This window comes from Seriola aureovittata, chromosome 24 (genome assembly GCF_021018895.1).
Source record: "Seriola aureovittata isolate HTS-2021-v1 ecotype China chromosome 24, ASM2101889v1, whole genome shotgun sequence".
NCBI lineage: Eukaryota > Metazoa > Chordata > Actinopteri > Carangiformes > Carangidae > Seriola > Seriola aureovittata.
This window is the reverse complement of record NC_079387.1, coordinates 6,589,563-6,615,458: the sequence shown is the minus strand read 5'-3', so window position 1 is coordinate 6,615,458 and position 25,896 is coordinate 6,589,563. Positions and strand designations below refer to the sequence as shown.

The following is a 25,896-nucleotide window of genomic DNA, read 5'->3' as shown; positions in this document are numbered from 1 at the left end:
AAGTGTGTGTGTGTGTGTGTGTGTGTGTGTGTGTGTGTGTGTGTGTGTGTGGGGTGGGGGGGGGCGGGGGAATTTCAAGTCTTCAAGTCGTGGATCACTGATCACTTAGGAAGCCCTTCAATTTACTGTTGCTTCATTCGAGAGCGGCTCCACCTTTAATGACTTATCATTTTACAACAGTGTCGATGTGCGGTGAGGTCGGGTGTTTACTTGTCAGAGGACACACCTCAGTGCATTTGCAGCTTTTTTCACAGAGCTAACCCAAGACGGCAGTTGAAATCATATTAATTTATCGGCTAATAATCAGCGTGAAAAGTTAAAACATTGAATTTGTGCAGTGGCCAGTTTCTGTCCTCCAGTTAAGAGATACAGGGAGAAAACCGTCCGCTTCAGGAAATTCAAAGTGAAACGCTGTCATCTGCTGGACACACTTCTCCCTGCAGCTGACTCAGTCCCAACTTGAGCCTTTATGATGAAAGTCGGGTGACGGGTGGGTCGTTCAGTGAGGATAAAAATCACACACATCGTTGTTAAATTGCCCCAGTTGAAATCTTTTTGCAATCCGAAGCGCACAGCCATAGAGAAACTGCTGCTGTAACATACAAAGCACTTTTACGCTTCCCAAATGAGCAATGATTATTTTTTATTATTATATTAATTTGAGCCATATCAAATTATCAAATGAGCTAAATAAATGTCTTTGTATATTTGGGAAGTCCCGGCTCAGCTCATAACGTGTCAGTATTTTACAGGTTTGGCTTGACTTGAATCGGTCCTAGAAATGGCGCTAATTGAAATCTTTGGTTTTAAACATCCCATCATGCTCCATTAGCCACGTGTAGTTTTCAGGAGGGATCACTCGCACACCTGTAAAAGGACGGGTGACGGTGAATTCGCTTGATTTCATTCACAAAAAACAAAACAAAACAAAACAAAACAAAACAAAACAAAACAAAACAAAACTAAAAGGAAACAGTCACGTCCCAACCGCCAATCAAACCAGAAGAAGAAGAAGAAGAAGAAGAAGAAGAAGAAGGAGGAGGATGAGGAGGAGGAGGAGGAGGAGGATGCGGATGCGGATGCGGATGCGGATGCGGATGCAGATGCGGATGCGAAAGCGGAAGCGGAAGCGGAAGCGGAAGAAGAATAACGCCAGGTGTGTTTACAAGGAATTTTGGGTATGTTTACGAATCGACGTCGTGGCTCGTTTTGGATTTATGGGTGAAATATTTGAGCAGGTAAGCACCTGTAGCTGCAACCTTACTGTATCTGCATGGGGGGGGGGTTTCGGTTTTCTCAGTTTTGACTGAATTGTAGAAACTAATGTCAAGGAGGGAAAAGTGAACATAGGCCAATATAACGAAGTGACAGTGATGACGTCAAAGTTCCTGTGTCCTATTAAAACAGACGGCACGTCAGGTGTGGTAAACATACAGCTTATATAAACCTGCTTTAAACTCCCTGTTAAGTTCAGTACAGTGTTTCCTCTACATTCATTTAGCAGTGGCGGCCCGCCACTACTAAATCATAGCCGCCACACCTTCAAATTTCTTTTATTTTTTTATTTTTTATTTTTTTATTGTCGCAAATGCACCACCGCCACATCTCTCCACCTTCACAGCACAGCCTGTGTGATGATGAGCGCAACAGCGGGGGGAGGGGAGGGAGTGGGGTGGTTGGGGGATCCTATTGGAGTTAATTACTCGCGAGAGCGCGGCCTTGAAAGTGACGTCACGTCAGGCACCAGGTGAGAGTCAGAGAAGTGTAGTCGTGAGGAATAAGGCAGCGAATTACCGGAGAAAAGGTAGATTTATTAGCTAACTTGGGTAAACTAATTGATAGCATTAAGCTAATATCTACACGTCATTATGTATTAACTGCTGACAGCATTTTCAGATGAGCTTGTTCAGATACTTCTCTAAGAACAGAAAGACAACAGATGAAGAAGACGCTAGTCAGGTAGCATCATAAGCCTTTTACTGACTCGTAAATGATGATGTTAGGTAAAAAATAGTATTTCAGTGTTCACACTTGTAATCAGATGTGATGTGAGTGTAAATTATATAACGCTGTTAGCGTTACGTCACTCACACTTTTAATGTAATCTTATTAGACAAGTAACATTAGACAGGGAGGAGTTGTTAAACAAAATGAAGGAGAGCAGAGCACAGCAGCGGGAGAGCTGGGTGAAGGTGCAGGAGAGAGATGAGCCTGGGTGCAAACTTTGCCACTGACTCTACCCCCCCCCCCCCCCCCCCCCCCCCACCCCCCATAGCATGCCCCCACTGCTGAAAAAAATCCTAGAGGAAACACTGCAGTAGGTTCATTTTCACGTTTTTATATTTTGTTTATTAGTAGCAGCAACCTTAATGACCACACTCCAGTCAGCCACACAGACACAATCTCCTTACAAAATAATATAGTCTCAAGAGATGAAATGGGATATAAACATTCAGAGCAATAAAACATGCAATATAGATGTCAGTAATGTTTGTGTTTCACTGCTGCAGTATGATAAGTGATGCAGTTGCCAGTGTCAGAATTAATGAACACAGCTAACATATGACAGGTGTAAACATACCTGATGGAGCCATTATTTAACGAGAGGGTTTGTTCGGGTCATTTGCCACCGTCTTATATCAGATCAAATGCGGAGTCAGATTGTCACAACTAACATGGCAGAGAGTCGTGTAGAGCTGCAGCTTATTATCATTGAATCAGCTGCTTATATCCTCACTGGATTGATTATTTATCCGGTCTATAACATGTTAGAAAAGTGAAAATGATTTTTTAAAAAAAATCTTTTAGCAGTTACTTTTCCCTAAAGCTCAAACTGATGTCTTCAAATGTCTCATTTTGTTCAACCTACATCTAAAGCCTGAATATATTCTGTTCAGTGTCACACAAGATAAAGAAAAGCAGCAAGTCTGTCATTGGAGACATTTTTGCTCAATAAATTACTTAAATGATTAATTGATTTTCTGTTGATCGACTAATCAATTACCGAGCCAATTGATTCTGCCCTAGACTGGTGTATTGTCAGTTATATTGCCATATACAGCATTTATTATAGGTTAGGGTTTATTCGTGAGGAGTGAGAAGTGTGCACGCACACACGCGCACAGGATCAGTGACTGGTGTGTATTTCTGAGGTTTTGTGTCGAAGCCCACCGGCTGTGTTGTTTGCAATATGAGATCCTGCACCAAAAGGAAACTGCAGTGATCTCAGACGAGCTTAGCCGGTGTTAGACTCAGACGCTTGAGAGGAAAAAAGCTGTTAATGCAAATGCTTGGAAGATTGTGGTGCTAATACTCAAGGCTAAGCTCGAACATCTATTGCTGCCTTGAAAGGCTGCATCCGGAGGAGAGAAAAGCCCGGAGAGAACACGCTCAGAAGCTGTGCTCAGCATTTGCTCATTGTCATAAGCAGCAGAAATGTGAAGTTGGTAACTTTTCCACTTTGATACCTGACTTTTAACAATGCGGAGCAGGTAGCCTTGAGGCGGGAGATTGTAAGGCTTCCAGAGAAGGCCCAGAAATGTCAAGTGGTCACTGTGGTTCAAAAAAATTCTGGGATCTTGTGTTTTCTAAGGACATTAACAATTTCAGTCTAAATAACATCTTTAAACCTCTGCATTTAACTCCATGTGGCACAAACAGCAGCTTATTTCTCCAGGTTTCTGAAGTTGATCTGAATATGTAATGTGCAGCGTGTTGTACCTTTTTGAATATACAACCCAGAATGTATTTGACATTTTTTAAATGTGTGATTTCAATTTTCAAGGTAAAATAATTGGGGGTAGAAGTGACTAGTTGAAGATGATCAACAACACATTTATCAAAAGTAACTTATGAGGGAAAATGTCAAACATTTGCTGTTAACAGCTTCTTAAATGTAAGGACCTGCTGCTTTTCTCATTTTAAAAATCTAACAGCCACGTAAAGACACCACTTTGTGACCGGAGCCTTTAATCACCAGATATTATGAATTATGAAAACAGTTGTTACAATGAAAAATCAACTATTAACTATAAGGAAACTTGTCAATCCATCTTCACATAATGTTGGAGGAAAACTTCAGCCAGATTTGACTATGTGGAGAAAAATTCATGAGTCACTAAAGTCACTAGAGAGACAGAGACAGTGGCAGGGTGGATCAGCACTGGGTGTCCTGTTTAATTCAAATCCAGTATTAAGACTTTGAACACCTCTTCAAATGAAGTCATAGATGAGAAATAATTGTGCATGGAGGGAGTTTATTCAGTATGAAATGTTAATTCACCTTGTGAACGCAGTGTCTCAGTGCCTCAGGAGGGTTAATCTGCGGTATTGTTTTGTGTGCTTTAATTCAGGCTGGTGCTTCCCGGGTAACGGCGCCCTCTGACACCGGGGAGCAGGAGGACCTAGAGAACCGGCTCAGCGCTCGCTCCTGAGGATGTTAATGAAACGAGGCTGAGCGAAGGTGTATTTGCTGAAGCTGTCGGAGGAGACGGATGGAGCCCAACCACTGGTGTGTTACAGAGTGATCCTCTCTAGCAGCTCTTTAAATAGACACCCACACCTTTTCTCTAAGCATAGGGTTGATGATGAAGAGTGTGAATGTCTGTATGTGTGCTTGAGTTCACATAATCATATTAAGAAGGTAATTTAAGAACAGCCTATCTCTCATGAAGCAAGTGCCAATGATTCAGATTGCAAAGCCCTCAAGTGACCACAATATATATATAATTATATATATATATCATTACAATATATCTTCTGTAGTTAATTCTTTTTTTATATAAAAGTACATTTGTTTGTAAACCCTCCCTGTCTGCTCACAGCATGTTATTGATTGTTGTACTTTAAGCAGTTTTTAACACTTGTTCATTTGCTGCTTTTCAGAAACTGATGTCTCCTGCAGTCAAACCGAGCGTGGATGGTGAGAGCCGCTTCATTCTTCTACTTTGCTGTCAGCAGCAGCGACTTCAATGAGAACTTAAGTCCATGTGTGATCACGTGGGGCAATGATTGCGATTAATGCTTGTCATTTAATACTGTGTTTGGTGGGTTGTCTTTGGTCTCATCCCGACATTAGCTCTTATTGCTGCGAGTTAGTGGAGGCAGGTGGAGCTGATGTTTGCAAGCAGTGGGTTAAGTGGTTACCTGGAGGTTAGTGATTTTCTGAGAGAGGACTGTTAGATTTAAGAATTAGTTGAGCTGGCCTGTGAGGTCAGTAGGTGTTTAGACAGATGTTTGTGACACTTTGAAGAGTCTTCTTTTGGAGCTGGATCTCTGCAGAATCAGACTAAGGACTTGAATACCACTGTCCCTCAGTCATGAGGGTCATTGTTTGTGGAGTGGCCCTCAGTGTCCTCTCAAAGACATTCAAGGTTGTAATTCATCGTGTGTGGGGGAAGCTATAAGCAATGACAACCGACAGTGAACTGAAAAAATATCTACACATATACGATCACATGTCTGTCGTCCATTTCCAAACTACCTCCCTTTATTTTGGAACTTTATTCTACAGCTCATAAAACATCGCCAGCACGTGCTCGTCTATGCTGCTCGTCCCAGTCACGGGTCTGAAGAAAAGTCCCGCCACCGAGTCCGGGTCCACGGACCGCAGCTTGTTCAGCACTGCGCGCAGTCTGCTCAACCGGCCGGTGTTACCCACGTGGACTGTCCTCACGTGCTCGTAAAGCGCGCGCTCAGCCTCTCTCTGGAGCGCGTGGATGTACTCCCGACACTCGAGCTCCGTCACTTCTACGGGACAGAGACAGGGAGAGGTTTGAATAACTTTAAACAGAGCCGGAAATGAGACATTAGACATTAACAGTAGTTAAAATAATGTATAATAATGTAATACACGTCAGCCTGTTATACCGTACAAAGGAGAAAAAAAATAGCCTACCATTAAGTATGATAAAGTCACTATGAATATAGCCTGCTATGTAATTAACCTAATGTGAGCATTATAACCTATACGACAGATTTGTATTTATTAAACCCGAAGGGAAATAGCAGTTTTGCATTAGCCACTTTACATGAATCACAAACAGTGTCCTGGGTAAATAACAAAAATGTAACTAGAAAATTCCAGGGAAATTTTGAGTGCCATGGGGGCTACTGCCGGGATGAGTACATGATTTATTTCCAGTGTTCAAAAGTCACCCTGATCATATTCTGGTTTTGAGAAATGTCTTGATATAAAAGACTCTGATATAAAACAATGTCACATCCCTCCATCATGTATTATGTGGGAAATATCTCATATTCTGTCTTGTTTTTTTTTAATAAAACAAGAGGCAACATGTCTTCAAACTGGCATTTAAAGGGTTAAAATCCTGAAAACTAATAATCATTTGGTAGGTTTGAGCAGAACTGAAGTGGTTTAAGAGATTTATGCAAAAAAAGCAGAAAAAAATATTGATATATGATGATTTTATAGCATTTTCTTTGTGTGTCCTTTTTTGGACGCGAGGAACCCCAGAGGGTACAAAATGTGTTACCAGTGTATAATAGACCTGTAACAGTAACTGACATTAGATTTTAAAAATATGTAAAAAAAAGACACTTTCTTGCAGAAATCCATACCTTCAGCTGTAACACAGCCAAAATGATCAGCAAATCAAAAAAGAAAAGTAAAGAAAGGACAGAGGGACCCCTGAGTCCTCTGAGAATAAATCCCATGACGTTTTTTGACATTTTTATGCTCTACTAGAATATGACTTTTTTTGTCATTTTTATGCCTTAGTATACTATGATGTTTTTTGAAATTTTATGCCATACTATACTATGATGTTTTTTGCCATTTTTATGCTCTACTATAATATGACTTTTTTTGGCATTTGTTTGCCTTACTATACTGTGACGTTTTGTGCCTGACTATACTGTGACGTTTTTTGCCATTTTTATGCCTTATTATACTGTGACGTTTTTTGCCATTTTTATGCCTTATTATACTATGACGTTTTTTGCCATTTTTATGCCATACAATACTATGACGTTTTTTGACATTTTTATGCTCTACTATAATATGACTTTTTTTGGCATTTGTTTGCCTTACTATACTGTGACGTTTTGTGCCTGACTATACTGTGACGTTTTTTGCCATTTTTATGCCTTATTATACTGTGACGTTTTTTGCCATTTTTATGCCTTATTATACTATGACGTTTTTTGCCATTTTTATGCCTTATTATACTATGACGTTTTATGCCATTTTTATGCCGTATTATACTATGATGTTTTTTTGAAATTTTATGCCATACAATACTATGACGTTTTTTGCCATTTTTATGCTCTACTAGAATATGACTTTTATGGCATTTGTTTGCCTTATTATACTGTGACGTTTTGTGCCTGACTATACTATGATGTTTTTTGCCATTTTTATGCCTTATTATACTATGACGTTTTGTGAAATGCTATGACGTTTTTTGGCATTTTTATGCTCTACTAGAATATGACTTTTTTTGGCATTTTTATGCTCTACTAGAATATTACTTTTTTTTGGCATTTTTATGCCTTACTATACTGTGACGTTTTGTGCCTGACTATACTATGACGTTTTTTTGTCATTTTTATGCCTTAGTATACTATGACGTTTTTTGAAATTTTATGCCATACTATACTATGATGTTTTTTGACATTTTTATGCTCTACTAAAATATGACTTTTTTTGGCATTTTTATGCCCTACTATACTATGACGTTTTTTTGGCATTTTTATGCCTTACTATACTGTGACGTTTTGTGCCTGACTATACTATGACGTTTTTTTGTCATTTTTATGCCTTAGTATACTATGACGTTTTTTGAAATTTTATGCCATACTATACTATGATGTTTTTTGACATTTTTATGCTCTACTATAATATGACTTTTTTTGGCATTTGTTTGCCTTACTATACTGTGACGTTTTGTGCCTGACTATACTGTGACGTTTTTTGCCATTTTTATGCCTTATTATACTGTGACGTTTTTTGCCATTTTTATGCCTTATTATACTATGATGTTTTTTGAAATTTTATGCCATACAATACTATGACGTTTTTTGACATTTTTATGCTCTACTATAATATGACTTTTTTTGGCATTTGTTTGCCTTACTATACTGTGACGTTTTGTGCCTGACTATACTGTGACGTTTTTTGCCATTTTTATGCCTTATTATACTATGACGTTTTTTGAAATTTTATGCCATACAATACTATGATGTTTTTTGACATTTTTATGCTCTACTAGAATATGACTTTTTTTTGGCATTTTTATGCCTTACTATACTGTGACGTTTTGTGCCTGACTATACTATGACATTTTTTTGTCATTTTTATGCCTTAGTATACTATGACATTTTTTGAAATTTTTATGCCATACTATACTATGACGTTTTTGCCATTTTTATGCTCTACTATAATATGACTTTTTTTGGCATTTGTTTGCCTTACTATACTGTGACGTTTTGTGCCTGACTATACTGTGACGTTTTTTGCCATTTTTATGCCTTATTATACTATGACGTTTTTTGAAATTTTATGCCATACTATACTATGACGTTTTTTGCCATTTTTATGCCTTATTATACTATGATGTTTTTTTGAAATTTTATGCCATACAATACTATGACGTTTTTTGACATTTTTATGCTCTACTATAATATGACTTTTTTTGGCATTTGTTTGCCTTACTATACTGTGACGTTTTGTGCCTGACTATACTGTGACGTTTTTTGCCATTTTTATGCCTTATTATACTATGACGTTTTTTGAAATTTTATGCCATACAATACTATGACGTTTTTTGCCATTTTTATGCTCTACTATAATATGTATTTTTTTGGCATTTGTTTGCCTTACTATACTGTGACGTTTTGTGCCTGACTATACTATGACGTTTTTTGCCATTTTTATGCCTTATTATACTATGACGTTTTTTTGAAATTTTATGCCATACAATACTATGACGTTTTTTGCCATTTTTATGCTCTACTATAATATGTATTTTTTTTGGCATTTGTTTGCCTTACTATACTGTGACGTTTTGTGCCTGACTATACTATGACGTTTTTTGCCATTTTTATGCCTTATTATACTATGACGTTTTTTGAAATTTTTATGCTCTACTATAATATGACTTTTTTTGGCATTTTCTTGCCTTACTATACTGTGACGTTTTGTGCCTGACTATACTATGACGTTTTTTGCCATTTTTATGCCTTATTATACTCCTCTCAGCTATTCTAGGTGTAGAGGAGTGCCTCGGAGCTGAGCACCCGTGGCACTAATAATACACCGCGCAGAAGACCAGAATACTCTGATAACAGATGCGATAAATAAGAAATCCAGGTGGGCAGTGTGGCTTTTAAAAAGGAACACTAAAGTAAAGCGTCATATTACAGTGAAACTGAAGCCGCGCACATACAGGAAAAACTAATGCAGTAAGTCAAGAGTCAGACTGTGTTTAACTTGAGAATGAGAAGCTTTTAACTGCGTCGTGTGTCCAACACTAACAGCTAAGTATATGAGTCTCTTACCCGGGGTGAAGAGTATGGCTCCCTTCAGAAACGCGTACTCTTTAACGCTGATTCCCAGTCCTCTGCACTTGACCAGAAACATTTTGATCCCCTCCACGTCACCCACGGGCACCCCGGGGTCCTGAATCTCGGTCTGAGTGCTCTGCTGTCGCTCTTTGCTGTGCGTTAAAATCCTGTGTAACAGACTGGGCTGCTGCGTCTCCACCGTGTCAAAGTCCACGGAGTCCTGCACCATGCCCAAAACCAGCAGCGGCGCCCAGCTTTTACGCACGAGCCGCAGCTGGTCCTCCGCGGGCAAATCCTGAAAACACGGAACATTTTTCACAAACCTGAAAGTTTTCACGAGCACCTCGGAGGCCGCTCTGAAAACTAACTGCGGGGCCCGGATGGCCACCAGCCTCCTGTTGGACGCGCAGGCACAAAGCTGAGCAGCAGCGGTGCGGGGCTGTGTTCGCTGACACGGAGAGCCTCTGTTCAGGATGCTGTAGAGGATGCTGCTCTGCGCCGCGCGCTCACCCTCTCTACACCGACAACACGACATGACGCCACGCACTGCCGCCCCAGTGATTCTGAGCCTGTTTTCCAGATTATCATCTTTTTTTATAGACTAGACTTGGGGCACCGACCCTCCCCAAATACACTATAAAACACGTCCGGTCAGTATTTTCACAATAAAAGCATAACAACTCCGGGGCATGCAGTGTAATATTCCAACAGTAGGCCTCACTCACACATCATTTGTCTTATTACAAAATTGGGTTTTAAATCTCCTTGTTATATTTTTAGAATATTTTTCATATTTTATTGTAATTTTTTTCGATTGATGCTTCCTGATGTGCAGTGCTTTGCTTTATCTTGTACTTACTGCGTTTATTGTCAGTCACCAAAACCCCAAAGCAAATTCCTCATATGTGGAAACCTTACTTGGCAATAATCCTTACTCTGATTGTAAATATGACATAGCCAATATATGGATGCATTTCAACTTTTACATGCAGAAATTATGGTGTTGTGTAAATACGTAAGGGTGGTTACAGTGTGTATTATGGTTCACCTGACAGTAAATTATATGTCAAATGGATATTATTATTTGGATTGTTGCAAAAGTAGTTATTTCATTATCACGTACAGCATTCTAAATATTACTGTTAATGTGTAACGTTGAAGTTAGTTATTCCAGTCCCCTCGTCCCACGGTAATTCAAAGTATTTAATTTCAGTTAACAATAAATTTAGTGATTTTCAATTAAGTATTTTGATATGTGGAAAATATAAATGAAGTCTCATTTTTAAAAGCAAGAGCAGCCAACGTCCAATCTGTCGTCGTCTGTCTGTAGCTGGCTTGATCCACCCTGGGGCCCTGATCAGGTCTTGATGTGGTGGCCTTTACCTTGCTGTGTGTGTGTGTGTATCTGTGTCTGTATGAACATCAGTCATCTATGTGTTATATACAGGAACAGCATGTGCCTATTTGTAATGACCCATAATACTCAGCACACAGGGAGGAGCTTAGGTTGAAAATAAGTTGGAAAAGGGGGAAAATCCCCTCTGCTCAGTCTCACAGGCCTAATTTGAGGTGTTTTGAATCAGAGTGGTGCCCTGTCAGACGGGGAGTGCTGTTTGTCTATGCAAAGCAAAGTCTTGCAGATTGGTTTCAGAGGGCAGGATAGACCCCTGTTAATGTGAGATGCATTTTATAAAATCGGTACAAACACGGCAACATTAACAACCTCCTCTACAGAGACTTTGTACAGGCAGACTTCAGACTTTATCTGGTTTGTAGTTATTCAGATATGTCTGTCTGTCTCTGAACTGCTTGCTCTAAAACCCCGATCTACATAATAATGATTTCTGTCTTGATGGTGTTCAGTCTATAGGAATATTAACTAATCAAGTAGGAAACAAAATCTCATCTGTGGAGTTTTTTTTTATAAACCAATCAAACCTGAGTAAGAAATAACTCTTGAACATCTTGAAAACAAAAATTGCCACATGAAACTTTGAAGCATGATTTTTTTTTTAATGTTTTAAAGTGTGGTTTATTGCCTGCAGCAGGTGTTTTGCACATAATAGCTGTCTTTGATGATGGTAAAGCTGCTTCAATTCAGGTCTGCAACTTGAATAACTTATTAAATTGCTTTCAGATTTAGTTGGGTTTGCGTGACCCAGTGAACACATTTTTGACAGAGGCTTGTAGCCATTAGTGTTTAATTGCAATTCTTCAGTTTAGTTTCTTCAGGTTTAAAGGAGCAGAGTGGAAAAGGCATAAAAGAAAGGCCGCCTTCGGAGACAAGTTATCCGACAAGGCCAGATGTTTCTCCTTGTAAGAGAATCTGTTTCTATAGTAACAAATACAGCAGAAAATATGCGTCTCTTTTTAAAGAAACACGTGAAGATTATACAAAGATCATTTCGGGACATAAGTGCAATGAATAACATTCAGACTTCTGAAGGACGTAGATGCTTTTCATCAAAGTTTTTGCCATTATCCTCTGCTGTATTTGTCAGTGTCTCTGAAGGGCTTCGTTCGTCGTCAGGGCTTTTCGCACCTTTTCACGTGGAACTTAAAGAAGCTCCAGTGGAGAGAAAAGCCTGGAGTGAAAACACAGAAACTTCTCCTTTTTGTTTCAGTTTTGTCTTTATAGGCAGTTTATGAGGACGCCTTCAGTTGAAATGGAGAGAGAGAGAGAGAGAGAGAGAGAGAGAGAGAGAGAGAGAGAGAGAGAGAGAGAGAGAGAGAGAGAGAGAGAGAGAGAGAGAGAGAGAGAGAGAGAGAGCACAATGTGGCATTTTGAGACATCAGTGTCTGACAGACGAGACTCTTCTGCAGTGTTGATTTGTGTTAGCTTGTTTTTAAATTCAAAGCTCAGTGTCAAGGACATAAAAGGTCTGTTGAAAAGCTTGTTTGGGACCAATTTATATTTATCTCCGTTCTATTGCAGAATCTTTCTGAACCTGCAGCTGCAACCCATGTAAAAGTACATTATACCGCGTTTCAACTGTTCTGTATTCTTTTTAGATCAGATTTACCATTTCGCCCTCAGCCAGAAGCCCAGTACTTTACAAAAATCAATCTCAAAATCACAGAAATTCTGTGTGACGTGTTGGCAAGGTAGTGAAAATAAAACCTCTGACAAACAACCGACAGATTCCAGCTTCTATTTACACCAGGTATTATAACCAAGACAAGCATCGGCTGACCTCTCATCGTGTCACAGGATTTTCTGCTTCCTCAGCTCAAAACAACCAATTCATAAGCGAAGCCCCCGAGATGAGCCGGCAAACTCCCCGCTCTCTTTGGCGCCAAGTTACTCCATCAGGCCCGTCCGTCTCCCGAGGTAAAACGTGACCTATCAGCTCTCTGCGTCTCGCGAGACTGATGGGATCGACCTCGGACACGAGGACAGCAGGCCGACGCAGTCAGGGGAAGACCTATTATCTCCAGAAACGTCAGCTCTTCGGGAATCCGGAAAAATAGGCCATTTTAAATAGATCACTGTGTTTTTTCTTTAAAAAGTGATGGTGTCAATCCAAGGGTCAAAATTTTCTCAAGGTTTCAAGTCAAACGTATTAACCCTCAGTTTAAACAAAAAGAAACACCGATATTCTAACTACACATTAATGTTGAATAAAGCAAAAAGTGTGCAATAAATCTTTCCTTTGTAATATTCAGTTTTTATTCAGGGAGTTGCGAGTTCAACTGTGTGATCAATTTAGAGGATGCATTGCGTGCTGCCATTGAGCTGTATTGCATCGTACAATCAGTTAGTGTTTTTATGCCTCGGCAGTATGAACTATGTTTGCGAATTGCTGTCCCGTTCTTGTGAATGCAATGTTTCAGTGATGCCTTGAGGGAATTCGTCCCTATTTTGCACATCAAGTTGGACAAAAAGATGAAGTGTGTATTTCAGTGACCTCACAAAATACGTGTCGTATCCAAAAGGTCAAAGGACGCATCGCTTAGTTCTGCAAAAACACTTCTGGCCATCATTCAACCCTGTAACTCAGGAACAGAGGAAGAGGTTTTGACCATATTTCCTGCAACTTGACGAGTGCGAGGCAACGATTGTAGTTGTAATTTGGCTGAACTGAACCTTTAATGTTTTATTAATTTCCTTTACAGCAGCTAGTAGGGTCTTGGAGTAGTCGAGTTGTTTTCGCTTCACTGATCGTCATGTCCTGTTTGAACTAGAGACCAAAACACCTCACGTCTTGCAGGTTCCGCTTGATGCGCTGCTTTGATATTGGGTATTCTGAACTTGGTGTGGAGTCTGGTGTTCTTCACGTTTTTGCCTTTAGGGCAACCAGAGTGTGTTTTTAAAAACAATTTGTAGTCCTCGTCTGACATTTGTGAGGTTTTTTGAAAGGTCGCTCAACATTTATTCCAAGACCTTTGACTTCTTAGTGCTGTTTAAAGATTAATTTGGCGTACGCCAGTAGTGGTTAACTTTGGAAATCAACTGAAGCATACAATTTCTAGTTATGACGAAGACTACTGTAGTTTTTGCTGGCGCAAGTGAGAGTGGAATCAATTTTAAGGGCCAAACAACTGAATCGCCTAGCCACACAATCATGCAACCTTTTTAACGAAGTCGCGTATGTGCAAATACTTATCAGTAATCAATCCGAAGGGCAAATCGGCAGCACGGGCCTCGGATTCGACAAGTTAACCCTGAACAGATCCTGCCGAGGCTTTTCAATCCTCTTTTAATGACCAGACACTCATCTCTCCTTGAACACTGTGAAAGAAATGGGTTTTTTAGGTTTTCCCGCGTTACTTGACCGGGGCCCGGCAGCTGTCGGAACGAGCTTTATTCGCGCAAGAGGATATCAATGAGTTTTCAAAGAATGGGCCGGTGTAGAAAGTGGAATTATGAAAACAGTAAACAATGCGATTCTGTGTTATTTATGAGGAGAATGCGATTTTGTATAGACCTTCATTATGCTTTCCTTGAGGGCATGACATTGAACAGGGTGTAGATTTACATAGCTGCGTCTGCGGAGCGTCTCATTAAAAAGGGATCATTGAGAAATCCGACTCGTTACAATGTCCAGAAACTGTTTGTTTTGCAAACAGCACTTTCAAAAACATGTCTGCGGTGTATTAAAACCCCCTGTTGTAAAAAGTCATTACAGCCACACTCACACGTCTCACATCAAAAGGAAGACAAGGCAGTTTACTTTAAACACGTAAAAGGAAATATATTTTTTTTTGAAAAATGAAATAACAAAAAAAGAACGACATTTCATACAGAAGAGCTGCTTTTGTCATTTGCAGAGGTAATTTACACAGGACTTGAAATGAAAACACTTTACTTGAAGCGGCACAACGGCGACAGCAGCACACGGTTTAAAGTTTTTTGTTTTGTTTTTTTTTGTTTTTTTTTAAATTCTTTTTCTTCTTCTTTTCGAGCCTTCAACCGTCACGCCGCTTCCAGTAAAGCGCAAAGAGGTTATGTCACATACCGAGCTTCTTTTCAGGGTTAATATACACTGGCTCTTGGTAGTTCACTCATGACGTACGCACCATTGAAACATTTACACACAAAATTTAGTTATTTTCTCTCCCTCAAAACAAGAATACTCCTTATATTTTTTAAAGACAACAGTTAACAATTCCAAAACGGTGGCTCTAGGATTGGATTCGTCCCACCTACAAGAAGGCCCTCCCCTTCCCCACACACACACACACACACTCCTATGAACATTTTAGTTTTAACAAGAGAGGCTCGTCGAGTGTGAGGCCAGAAGAAATCTGTTGTCGTGGCAGTAACCAGGGGCGTGCATAGGTGTTACCGGCTTCCTCCCGAGGCTCTGATAAGGCAGTTTGTTTTTCTTCTTTCTTGTTAGTCTTTTTTTTTTTTTGTATTCCAGTTCGGGAGCCATTTTTTTCACCGGCGTCGGTGCTTTTTTGCAGCCAATCGTGGCCAAATTCCAAATCTATCAGCCGCCTGCTTAGTGTGTGAGGAGGGAGAGGGGTTAAGACGGCCACAGAGAGTAGGCGGGACGAAATGAAAACTGCAGGGTGACGAAACGCGGTACACGTCTTCTTCATTGTCCGTTTTGTGCAAACCGAGATGTAAACAAAGATCGTCGGGTTAGGGAAGCGGGGAACAACAGGCACAGAGGGCCGGTGAAATAAATAAAAGGGCTGGGGGAGTTAGCGCGTGGGGGGGGGGGGGGGGGGGGGGGAGAGAAACTGCCAAGTTTCCTGTGCTTTTTGCTTCACTCAAACTTGCATTTGGAGCTGAGGGAGTTACTTGTTGCCACTATAGCAGCTTCTAATGTGCTTCAGAGTTCGGCTCGTTTGTCACAGTGGCCGAGGAAATCCGGGTGGGGGGGGATCGGAGAGGAGGACACAGAGTACCACGAGAAGTGCCTTAAAAGGTCAACACACACACACACAGGCACCCACATAAGACTGCTTTACGGTCATGCTCGCTATCGCCTCCGATATTAACACCCATCCGTTGATTACAAAAGAAAAGTACAAAATATCTACTGCGCTGCCCCTCCGCTCCCCACCCTTTGACTACATGAGGACAGAACCTTATTCACTTAGTTTTTTTCATTTATATATATATATGTATATATGTACACGACAATACGCCTTTTAGGCTGTTGAGAAAAAGGGGCCGGGGTGGGACGAAGTCTCTGCGGCGAGGCGTCAGAGTTATCAGTTTCTTCATTTTCCCTATTTTTCAACAACAGTTTATCTACAGAAATGTACGATTGCGATGAGAGAGACGTGACCGGAGGGGATTCCGCTGAAGTTTAGCTTCCGGGTGGGATCGGAGACGGGTCGTCGGAGGCCGTGCGTCAGTAGACCCAGGAGACGGGGACCCACTGAGAAGCGGTGGACACCAGGTCCACGGCTTCCTCCAGCAGGCGGATGGTGTCGTCGATTTCGTTGTTGATGACGGTCTGGTCAAAGTAGTGAGCGTAGGTCCTCTGCAGCATCTCGGATTCCTTCTGAAGCCGCTGAAGAGAGTCGTCCTGAGGAGGGTGATTGAGAAAAGAGAGAGAGAGTTCAGCGAGTGGCATTTTAGTCAGCTTTAGCTAACTGAAACCGATTTCATAGATTGGCCTTACTACTACTACTATTACTACTTTGTCATTTTGAGGTTTGAAACAATTTCGAGTGACAAGTTAGTTAACATTAGCTCAAGTAGTTACAGTGCAGGTTTGTCACGTAATTACGTGTAGCTGTAATGTAACAAATAATATCAATTCTACCGGCACTACTTTGACCAGACCGTCAAGAATAAGTGAACTGAAGTGTTTTCAGAAAAGTAGTTTTTCTTGTTTAATACTATGTAGACAGTCAATGCAGAGTTTAAGTTTATTCAATGTAAATTTCAAAGGTGCAGAATAGACATTTTCCCTAAACTGTCTGGTATGGATGAAGGAGAGGAAAAGGGAAAAAGAGGGGTAGGGTCAGGCCAAAGGAGACAATGTTGCACCGCTGAGAAAGCACAAAATGGATAGGATTACTAGTGGGATTAGAGGAAATAAAGAGAGACAAGAGTGGACAAAGCTAGACGACGACAACAATAACTCCTACTACCACTGATACTACTTGTACCATGCAAATACAGGCCAGACATGCCTCTCTACAATCTCTTCCAAACACAAGCTGAACTCTTTGGTCAGTACTTACAGGAAGTTTCCTGCACCACTTTGGAACCTCGAGTGCAAATGAAAACAGGCATGCCAAAGAAAGTACAAATACACTTAAAGCAAACAGGGCACGTGCAGGGAGAGAAACAGTGAGCAAAGCAAAAAGGGTGACAAACACAAATGAAGGTGGCTTTCACTCTGGCCTATTCCTTTCAGTCTTTGTTACAGTGCAAGTTTGGAAAATTTTATTGAACATTGAGGTGAAGTGCCTCTGAATTCAGACTGAAACGCCAGTGTGACTGCGCCTTAAGTGTAGCCCGAATGAGACTTAGTAAGTAGTATCGTGCAAATAAAGTAAACTTGAACATCAGCGGGAGACGAAGCTTTAACAACTGTACCTCAGTCATGCCGGGGGTGATGGTGGGAGCAGCGATGAAGACGACGTAGGGAGCAAACTCGGCTGTCCTGAGTATCTTTAGTGCCTGAGTGAGAGAGAGAGAGAGAGAGAGAGAGAGAGAGAGAGAGAGAGAGAGGTGGGGGTTTGATGTTAATGTTATCATTTTTCCACCAAAAGTACTTCAGTTAGTGATTGTGAAATTGATTTTATTTCCAAGAAATAAGAAATGCTCCCTATTTGACCGTTTACTATTCTGGCTTTATATGCCAAACATCCCTGTGTGTTATCCTTGCGCTGCTGCCGTGGCCTTTCCGATGACATGATGGTGTCGAATTCAGACATCAGTGGCATTTGTGATGAGGATCAAACTAGTCAGAAGAAGCGACTGTTGCTTTATTAAGAACTGTCAATCAAGTCTTCTGTTACCTGCGGTTCCACATCCAGGATAGAGATCATGCCCTGTGTGTGGATCTGCCTGATAGTCTCCAGCCTGGTTCCATACATAGCATCCTCGTGGCTGCCGTACTCCAGGTAGTCGTTGTTGCTGATGTCCTGCATCATCTGTTCGTGAGACACGAAGTAGTAGTTCTTTCCGTTCTCCTCGTCCTTCTTAGGAGGACGGGTCGTGTCTGAGCAGGGACAAAGATGGATGGACACTTAGGAAAATCATAGAAAATAAAAGACTGCAAAGGTGGAACAAAGGGTTAAACATGTTGCATCTATAATAGATATTTGAAATCTAGCTTCTTTATTAATTATGACATAATCCAGCAGGTGGAAGTTTATTAAAGACAGAGCAGCACAGACATGTTGCTTATGTTTTCTGTCTGAAAACCGCAGGAGCTTCAAACTGCTCGAGCAGATGATGTGTGAGCGTGTACATACGATGCGTTGCAATGTTAGAGTGTGAGCGTCTCCTTACGAGGGATGGGGTAGGCGAACCGGTCAGGATGTTTGGTAATGAGCGTGTTCTTGATGTGCCTCCTACCAACTCCGTGTGCACCTGAATGAAAACAGATTAAAGACACTTTGTGGGTGAATACAGTAATAGAAACAGTGGCGTTTTTCAACTGCCGCTAAAGTAGCTCACGGCTGTTCTTCTGATGCTCAATAACGTCTGTCAAATGAATAGGTAAATGATTGTAGCAGTCTTTAAGCAAGAGGTCTGTATCAGCCCCCCTTCTGTAATATAATTGAACCCCTTTTAACTGCTGCAAAGCCACGCCCAGGTGATGCATTTGTCAGTCAGCAGCCAACACCTCGCACTTGACCTTTGTGTAGTGTGCAAAGCAATAATGTTATTGCGGATAAACACCCTGAATCCAGATTGCCCATGGCCACATGTAAGCAGAAATCGTATATGAAACCGAAGTTGATGTTTCAGCACTTTTCTATGAATAGTGGGGTATTTAGTTTTTGGTTTATGTGTGATCTGTGAACAAGTAGGCACTTTTTTCAATAAACTGGGAAGCTTTTCAGTAATATATTTGTTATAATTTCATATCTCTTGTACATTGTCAATTAGATTTGGATTAGGTTAGCTTTCTCCCTGGGGTGGTTTTGTTGTAGTTTGCAAAGCAGCTTCCCTGACGCTGCCCATTTGATTTAAAGTGGCTCCCTCTCTCTATCCTGCTGATAATGCTGTACTTTGCGTTGGAGGCTCCTCAGCAGTGAGGTGGAGTTAGACTTGTATTACTGCTCTGTGCGAGTTAATTTATTTACACTCCTGTCAAACTCGATGCCATTGATGCGGGATTAAGTGGTTGATAGTGGAGCTGTCCACTTAGGTGACAGACACTGGTGTGAGGCCAAGTCATTCAATATGTGGCGAGTACATGTCGGCTACAGCTTAGTAGTTGGATGATCTAAGATGCGGTGGATTCTGTCTCACCAGCTTAGATCCTGCGTTAGCTGTGCGGTAGCTTCCTTAGTGGAAACAATAGCAAGCGGTGCACTGATATCTAAAAGTATATTGGTTTCTGCGAGGGGAGTGTTTGAGTGTTCAATCTTCTGGGCAAAAATGTCGTCTGCTGGTAGGATGGAATAGTCTGTGTTTCTTGTGCTGTCAAATCTTAACTTATTACATGACTCTGCATTAGGGGATTTAACTCTGTAGCCTTGATGTTGTATGTTACTACAAATGGACTCCTAACTATTTGCAGTCCTTGGGTGTTGTAAGAATGCATTCAATTGACATGTTTCAGCAGTGTCATTTAGTTGTTACATGTGATGTTCATGTTGATTGTCCAGGAAAAAAATTAAAATGTCTGCACTGAATTGTCATAAAAGTCAAACATGGAGATGCACACAGTATCCTCAAGGTAGTAGAAGTAAACAATTGTAATGTTTTGTGTCTTTATGGAACATGTCCATTAAACATTCAGGGTGGTGGTGGAAAAAGGAAGCGAACCCTTGGATTTAATAATGACCTCCAACCAGTACTCCCCCTTGAGATACATACAAACAAACAAACAAACAAACAAACAAACAAACAAACAAACAAACACTGTTTTCATTGTGTTTATTTACCAAGCAGAACCAGTGTTTTCCTCTTGAACGATGGCACCTTGACCACTTCCTCGTATGTGACCAGGTCTAGTTGGTCGAACACTGCGGGACAGAGGAGATGCATGTTAGGTTTGCGCAGTATTAGCTGTAGCTGATTTTGTCAAGTGCAGGGTTTAGATGGAATTGATAGGGACAGTACAAAGTGAGCAAATGTGTGTTATGGAAAAATAATTTGACTACACATTTTAGTTAGGTGTATGTCATGTTTTTGTTGAAAGTGTTTTACAGAATGGTGGATTCAACTCTGGGGTTGTATACTAAGATGTTTTTGGGGCTGTGGATACAAATCCAAAAGGGTGGACAAATAAGTGTAACAGAAAATAATTCAATGGCATGGAAAATCAACAGTGAAATGACTTGAGTGGAATCACAGTCTCTGTAAAACAGTTTGGACAAAAAGTCAACGTCATAATGTGATTTTATGTCGGGGCTGTTGTGTTAGACTGTCTCAGTTTGGGTACATGGCAGGTGTCAAGGAGATGTACAGTAATTGTGATGTATTGTCTCTGTGGCTTAAATGGAGCGGGGGGGCTCCTTGGTCAGATTTGTATTCAGAATGTAAAAAAGCAAATGAATTGAAAGATTCCATAATGTACACAGATGGTGGGTTCTAAGGTGCACTAAGCAGATCTGACAAAGGTCAAATGCTTTGGGCCGGTGTTAGATAGAAGCTGAACAATTGTATCAAATAGAATTTCACAGCTAATGAGAGCAGAGCAGCTCACAACAACCCTAACAAAGCAGCTGTCTTTCAAAAGTCAGGGGGACATTAGGAAGAGGACAGAGTGTGAAATCAGAGAGAGGAGGAAGAATAAGAATAACACAGAAGCTGGATGCCAGCTGTGTGGAGTTACTTACATGCAGCCATGTCATTGGGTAAGAGACAGCATGAAATATGGACAGAGGGTGGGAGCGGAAGGGTTAATTAAAAAGACAGTATAGGAAGACAACTTGACCAAAAAAGAAAAACACCGTAACAAAAGTTTTCAACATGGAAAGCTGTTATAGGCAACACTTTGTTAGTCACCAAAAAGGAGGCGAGATTGAGACAGTGGTAGGAAAAGGCTGTTGTAGGGAAAAGGCTACAGGCATGCGACAGTTAGACATACTGGGCGTTACAAAAGGTCAGATTGTTTACGGGTGTAAATGTAGTCCAAATACTGTGTGACAAATTCAATGTGGTATTTGTACATTTTGACATACCCGGCAAGTATACAAGTGTCAAAGTGGGGAAATCTAAATTCAGAGTCAATGTCTTGATGTTCAGTGCTTGGCTATGAAAAAAAAACCCCTGTAGCTGGCGGGTTGCTCCGTACCTGCATTGTGCTTAGCCAGGTATTTGTCTTTATACTGTTTCTTCTTCTTGCCAAACCAGGTACAACTGGCCTGCTGTTCCTGTTTGGTCTTCTCCATTGCTATACATGCCACACGCCTGAAAAGAACAAGGGTAGAGTGAGGGTGAGTGTGTGTTTATACATTTGAATGTAATTTAGGTTTTACGGCAGGACTGTGTTGGTTGTAGTTTATTAAATGTAAATCTGAGAGTGTACAGGTGAAAAGTTTAGCTTTCACACTCACCACTCCTGTAGCTCGGGTGAAGGGATGAGGCCTGCTGTGCCGTTCTTGGTGTTCTCCAGTTTTCCCTGCCACCAGTTGTGGTCATCCTTGGAGATTATCTGAATGATATCGCCCACCCGGAAGCGAACGCCCGCCTCCTTACAGGGGATGAGGTCGTCTTTGGCTGGGTCGTATTCGAACTGGGCACGTACATAAATCTGAAAGGGTGAGAGACAAAAGGTTTGTTTGCTTGTGGCAGTGGTGACGATGGTGCGGGACAGGATGCCGGTCGCTGGATTGCGGTAAAGTCGGATAGGCGGCGCCGATAAATGGACAGCAAAGGGGAAAATCAAGAGTGTATAAGCTGAAGTGGGAAAGGGAACAGACTGACTGAAATGAGGGCGACAAATATGATCAAACAAAGCGCTCCCGTCTGCATTGTCCATTTTTTGAAAAGCTTACGGGCATACATCCACACTGAATCTTTGGTGCACCAGACATGAAGACTAAGCCTAGCACACAATTTAGACACCACTATGAGGGGAGGGGAGGGGGGGGGGGGGGAGGAGGAGGAGGAGGGTGGGCGGGTTGTTGTTGAACTCTGCAATGGGTGGGGGAGGATTGGGGATCTATTTCTACAGAGGGTCTGCTTGGAGATGTCTTACCTTGATGGACAATTTGTCCTTGATAGCTGGTCTGGTGATCTATAGGGTTGAGAGCATTACACACACTCTTACACACACACATCATGCAGTAGGAAATGTGTGGGACATCAACAGGGATGGGGTGGGGAGTTTAAAGTGTGGCAATGTTTGTTCTGCATTTAATGTCTGTCAATGTGTACTATTGTGCAGGAGGATGTGATCGGCTGGGACAGATGTGTTACAGAAGATGTGGAAGTGGAACTCCCCAATCAGGAGCAAGAATGAGGCTGCTGCTGCTGCAAGTATAAAATAGTCACAGTAAAGTGAGGTGTAAAAGTGACATGTTGATGATTTTTATGTGTTTTACACAGAGCTGGTATTTGTACTGTAGTAAAAAGTCCTTTCCCTAACAGCAGCTTGGGATGTGCTGCAGTAAGTGTAGTGTGTCCTCTTCAGGCTGTGGAGTTTATTATGGCTCTGTGTTGTAATGTTCCATTGCTGTGCTCCTTTTAGTGATTTTCAGTAATTCAGCAGTTATTTGTGTTCTGTTTAGATGAGTCAGTGAGTTTTTAGTGATTGCTTTTCTCTCTGTCTTGCTTTGTGTGGTGTGTTGTTCTGTCACTGTTTGAGGTTGATGCAAAGGAATACCTGTTGCAGGAAAGTCTTGTGACATGTGTCTGTTTGTGAGGTATTGTTGACATTGGCCAATCATTGTTGTGAATAGCAAAGTGAAAGTGTTATTTGAGTCACCTGGAGTAATGTTTCATTGACTTGATTGGGTTTAGTGTTGCCATGAACTGAGGGGGGGGGTTTGTATACTTTGTACAGCACACTGTGAATGATGTTTTCAATGTGAAGAAGAAGAACAATGGAATGACTAGTGTTGTAGGAGCCTAAAAGCATTTTGTTGATGTTTAAGTGGTTAAATAACACAGTTCATTGATTGTTGAATAATTTAAAATATTTACAGTAATAAAAAGGTAAATTTATGATTCTTTAGATTAAAAATGTGTGGTTATAATTTAAAACATGTAACATTTCATTTCTAATTGATTGGACTGTGTAGAACTTGGTTAGACCTTTAATGATTTCACAGTTTATTGACCTCTCTCTCTCTCTCTCTCTCTCTCTCTCCTTTTTTTGTATATTGACTTTTATTATTTGAAAGTGGAAAAGATTCTGTTTTGTATCACCTTTTGATGTAAAGTAAAGAATTTAACTTTACAAGTGGTCTCCTGGAATTTTGTGGATTTTGAAGTGGATGAGAGGGATGATAGAGTGTCAAGCTATGGCTTTACTAAATGGAAACCTACAAGTGTGTTCAGAGTTGAGAGAGAGATGAAGGATGATTAAAGCCATGGAGGTGTTTGCAAAGGGTTTATTTCTTGTTGCTCCTGTGTTTGTGCTGATGCAGGAGGATCTAATTAGGAGTGTCAACGAGGTGCAGCCCTGTGGAGGCTCGGCTGCTGCGATGTGGTTGGCTGTTCACAGGTGTGAGCAATCAGCAGTGTGGTACTTGAGGAGTAGTGACTCACTGGTGTGTCAGCCTTTGTGTGAAGACCTCTGTGTGTGAAGACCTGCGACTCTACCTGTGCCACTCAACCCAGTGAGGAAACCTGGTGAGGACAGTAAGGCCTTTTTCTGCTCTTTTCTGCACTTCTGCCAGGCCTAGTGCTACCCTCATTGTCTCACTCTTTGCCATGTGCTTCATTGCTCTCAGCTGCACAAGGAGACCTGGTGAGGACGGTAAAGCCTTTTTTCAACACTTTTCACTCATCACCGAGCAGGGGACGGTAAGAACACATGGGTGCAGTTGTTGGGGAATGACTAAGTGTCACCGGGTTGGAAAGACTGTTGGAGTGGCTATAAAATTGTATAGAGATGTTATAGTATTTTCAGGCCAAAAAGGTGAAAAAATGGAGATGCACCTTTTGTGTTTTGTGTGTTGATGCAGGAGGATCCAATTAGGGGCGTCAACGAGGTGCAGCCCTGCCAAGGCTCGGCTGCTGAGACGCGATTGGCTGTTCACAGGTGTGAGCAATCAGCAGTGTGGTACTTGAGTGCAGTAAGCAGCAGTTTTCCTGCACTTTTCCCTCATCACTGAGCGGGGATGGTAAGTTGCTTTTCTGTACTTCTCCCTCATTGTCTGTCTCACTCTCTGCCATGTGCTTCATTGCTTGCAGCTGTGTAAGATGTCTACTGAGAACACTCAACTAAACACAATCGGCAGAACACATGGGCGCGCTTGTCGGGGAATGACTATAAGTGTCACTGGGTTGGAAGCACCAAGCAGGGGACGGTAAGTTGCTTCTCTTTTTTGCACTTCTGCCAGGCCTAGTGCCACCCTCATTGTCTCACTCTCTCTGCTGTGTAGGACAGCGGGTGTACCCACTCGCTTATCTACAAACAATGGCTTGGAAAGCAAAAACTGAAGACATGGGTAAAGACCTGTGAGTCCACTGAGCAGGGGATGCTGTGGGACACTCTGCAACCACTCAAGTAAGTCACTGCACATGTATGCACTTCTGCCAGTCCTTCCACCACCCTCATTGTCTCACTCTCTGCCATGTGCTTCATTGTTCACAGCTGTGTAGGAGTTCTACTGAGAACGCTCAACACAAATGGGAATGGAGGAACACATGGGTTGGAAAACAAAGACTGAAGACACCTCACCTGACGCCCTTTAGGCTGAATCGTCGATGGCAGGTCCTGTTAGAGTGGCGGTGAAAGTTTATGTAAGTATTTGTTTAACAAAGTACACACTTATATCACAGCTAACACATTGGCTCTCATGTCTGACAAGCAGTAGCATACCAGGATGGAGCTGGTGATGCTAGCATGACCATTAGCAGGTGACTGTCTGGACAAATCTGGTGACTCTTTCTGCAACACAAAATAATAAACTCAGCTTTTGTGCTGTACATTTTGGAAAAACAATGTGTGACTGTGAATTTGTGAACCCCTTACCTCACAAGACATGGACTGGGATCGGTAACTGGGTACAATCTTGAAGGTAATACTACCCCTCATTTCTCTCTGCAGAGAAAAAAAAAACCACAACTAAAATGCACAGTGCTTTGCAATGGTTGGTTGTTTTGTTTGCCCAGCGCTACCCTCATTGTGTCACTCTCTCTGCAGGACAGCTGGTTTACCCAGTCGCTTGGAAAGCAAAAACTGAAGACCTGTGAGTCCACTGAGCAGGGGATTCCGTGGGACACTCTGGTAAGTCACTTCCACCACCCTCATTGTCTCTGACATGTAGGAACAGCAGGTCTATTTAAGTATTTGTTTGACAAGTAGTAGCATACCAGGATGGAGCTGGTGATGCTAGTGTGACCATTTGTTTGTGCAACACAACTAATAAACTCAGCCTTTGTGCTGTACATTTTGGTGAAAGAGTGTGTGAATTTTTTTTAACTCCTTACCTCACAAGACAGACTGATTGAGAAGTGGGTACAATTTTAAAGGTAATGCTACACCTCATTTGTCTCTGCAGAGAGAGCAAAAATGCACAGTAGCTTGCAATGGTTGGTAAATAATGTTGTGTGTTGGTTCATTATTTGGGTAATTTATTTTGTGTTGTAAGTAAGTA

The 25,896-nt window shown here is 41.4% G+C and overlaps 2 protein-coding genes and 1 long non-coding RNA gene across 19 annotated transcripts in view; 1 reads left to right on the top strand and 2 right to left on the bottom strand.

Annotated features, from left to right (window-relative positions):
- The first annotated feature begins 1,082 nt into the window (after positions 1-1,082).
- On the top strand, positions 1,083-25,700 carry LOC130165627 (uncharacterized). Of its 10 annotated transcripts, XR_008826872.1 has the most exons (8): positions 1,085-1,238; positions 4,353-4,510; positions 4,885-4,921; positions 21,479-21,561; positions 22,515-24,603; positions 24,679-24,803; positions 24,891-25,039; positions 25,443-25,700. It is a non-coding gene; the product is annotated as an uncharacterized LOC130165627 (long non-coding RNA). The 10 variants fall into 10 exon arrangements; XR_008826874.1 differs by having other exon boundaries at positions 22,515-23,923; positions 24,025-25,039; XR_008826873.1 differs by having other exon boundaries at positions 22,515-23,932; positions 24,025-25,039.
- On the bottom strand, positions 5,458-10,622 carry LOC130165626 (nuclear receptor subfamily 0 group B member 1-like). Its single transcript, XM_056371056.1, has 2 exons — positions 9,520-10,622; positions 5,458-5,748 (listed from the first exon to the last, which is right to left on the bottom strand). Exons 1-2 carry the CDS (start codon positions 10,058-10,060, stop codon positions 5,507-5,509), a joined length of 783 nt encoding a protein of 260 aa, XP_056227031.1. The 5' UTR covers positions 10,061-10,622; the 3' UTR covers positions 5,458-5,506.
- The window catches only part of LOC130165624 (peripheral plasma membrane protein CASK-like), a 37,999-nt gene continuing 26,797 nt past the window's right edge, over positions 14,695-25,896 (bottom strand). For 4 of the 8 annotated variants that reach the window (XM_056371045.1, XM_056371047.1, XM_056371053.1 and 1 more), the window contains 11 exons: positions 25,272-25,340; positions 25,119-25,187; positions 24,978-25,013; positions 22,326-22,364; positions 21,682-21,878; positions 21,420-21,535; positions 20,065-20,145; positions 18,458-18,538; positions 17,962-18,164; positions 17,537-17,620; positions 14,695-16,514 (listed from right to left, as the gene is read on the bottom strand). In XM_056371045.1, coding sequence (XP_056227020.1) covers positions 16,338-16,514; positions 17,537-17,620; positions 17,962-18,164; positions 18,458-18,538; positions 20,065-20,145; positions 21,420-21,535; positions 21,682-21,878; positions 22,326-22,364; positions 24,978-25,013; positions 25,119-25,187; positions 25,272-25,340 — 1,152 coding nt within the window. In that variant the 3' untranslated portion in view covers positions 14,695-16,337. The remainder of the gene's footprint in view (positions 16,515-17,536; positions 17,621-17,961; positions 18,165-18,457; positions 18,539-20,064; positions 20,146-21,419; positions 21,536-21,681; positions 21,879-22,325; positions 22,365-24,977; positions 25,014-25,118; positions 25,188-25,271; positions 25,341-25,896) is intronic. The other 4 variants (XM_056371048.1, XM_056371051.1, XM_056371046.1 and 1 more) reach the window with 3 other exon arrangements.

What these genes read in the sequence shown, in the direction of transcription:
- LOC130165626 (XM_056371056.1), bottom strand. Translation starts at nt 10,060, where the DNA reads ATGTCGTGTTGTCGGTGTAGAGAGGGTGAGCGCGCGGCGCAGAGCAGC. An exon ending in AGCCATACTCTTCACCCCGG is followed by an intron (nt 5,749 to 9,519) that starts GTAAGAGACTCA and finishes TCTGTCCCGTAG; the next exon opens with AAGTGACGGAGCTCGAGTGT.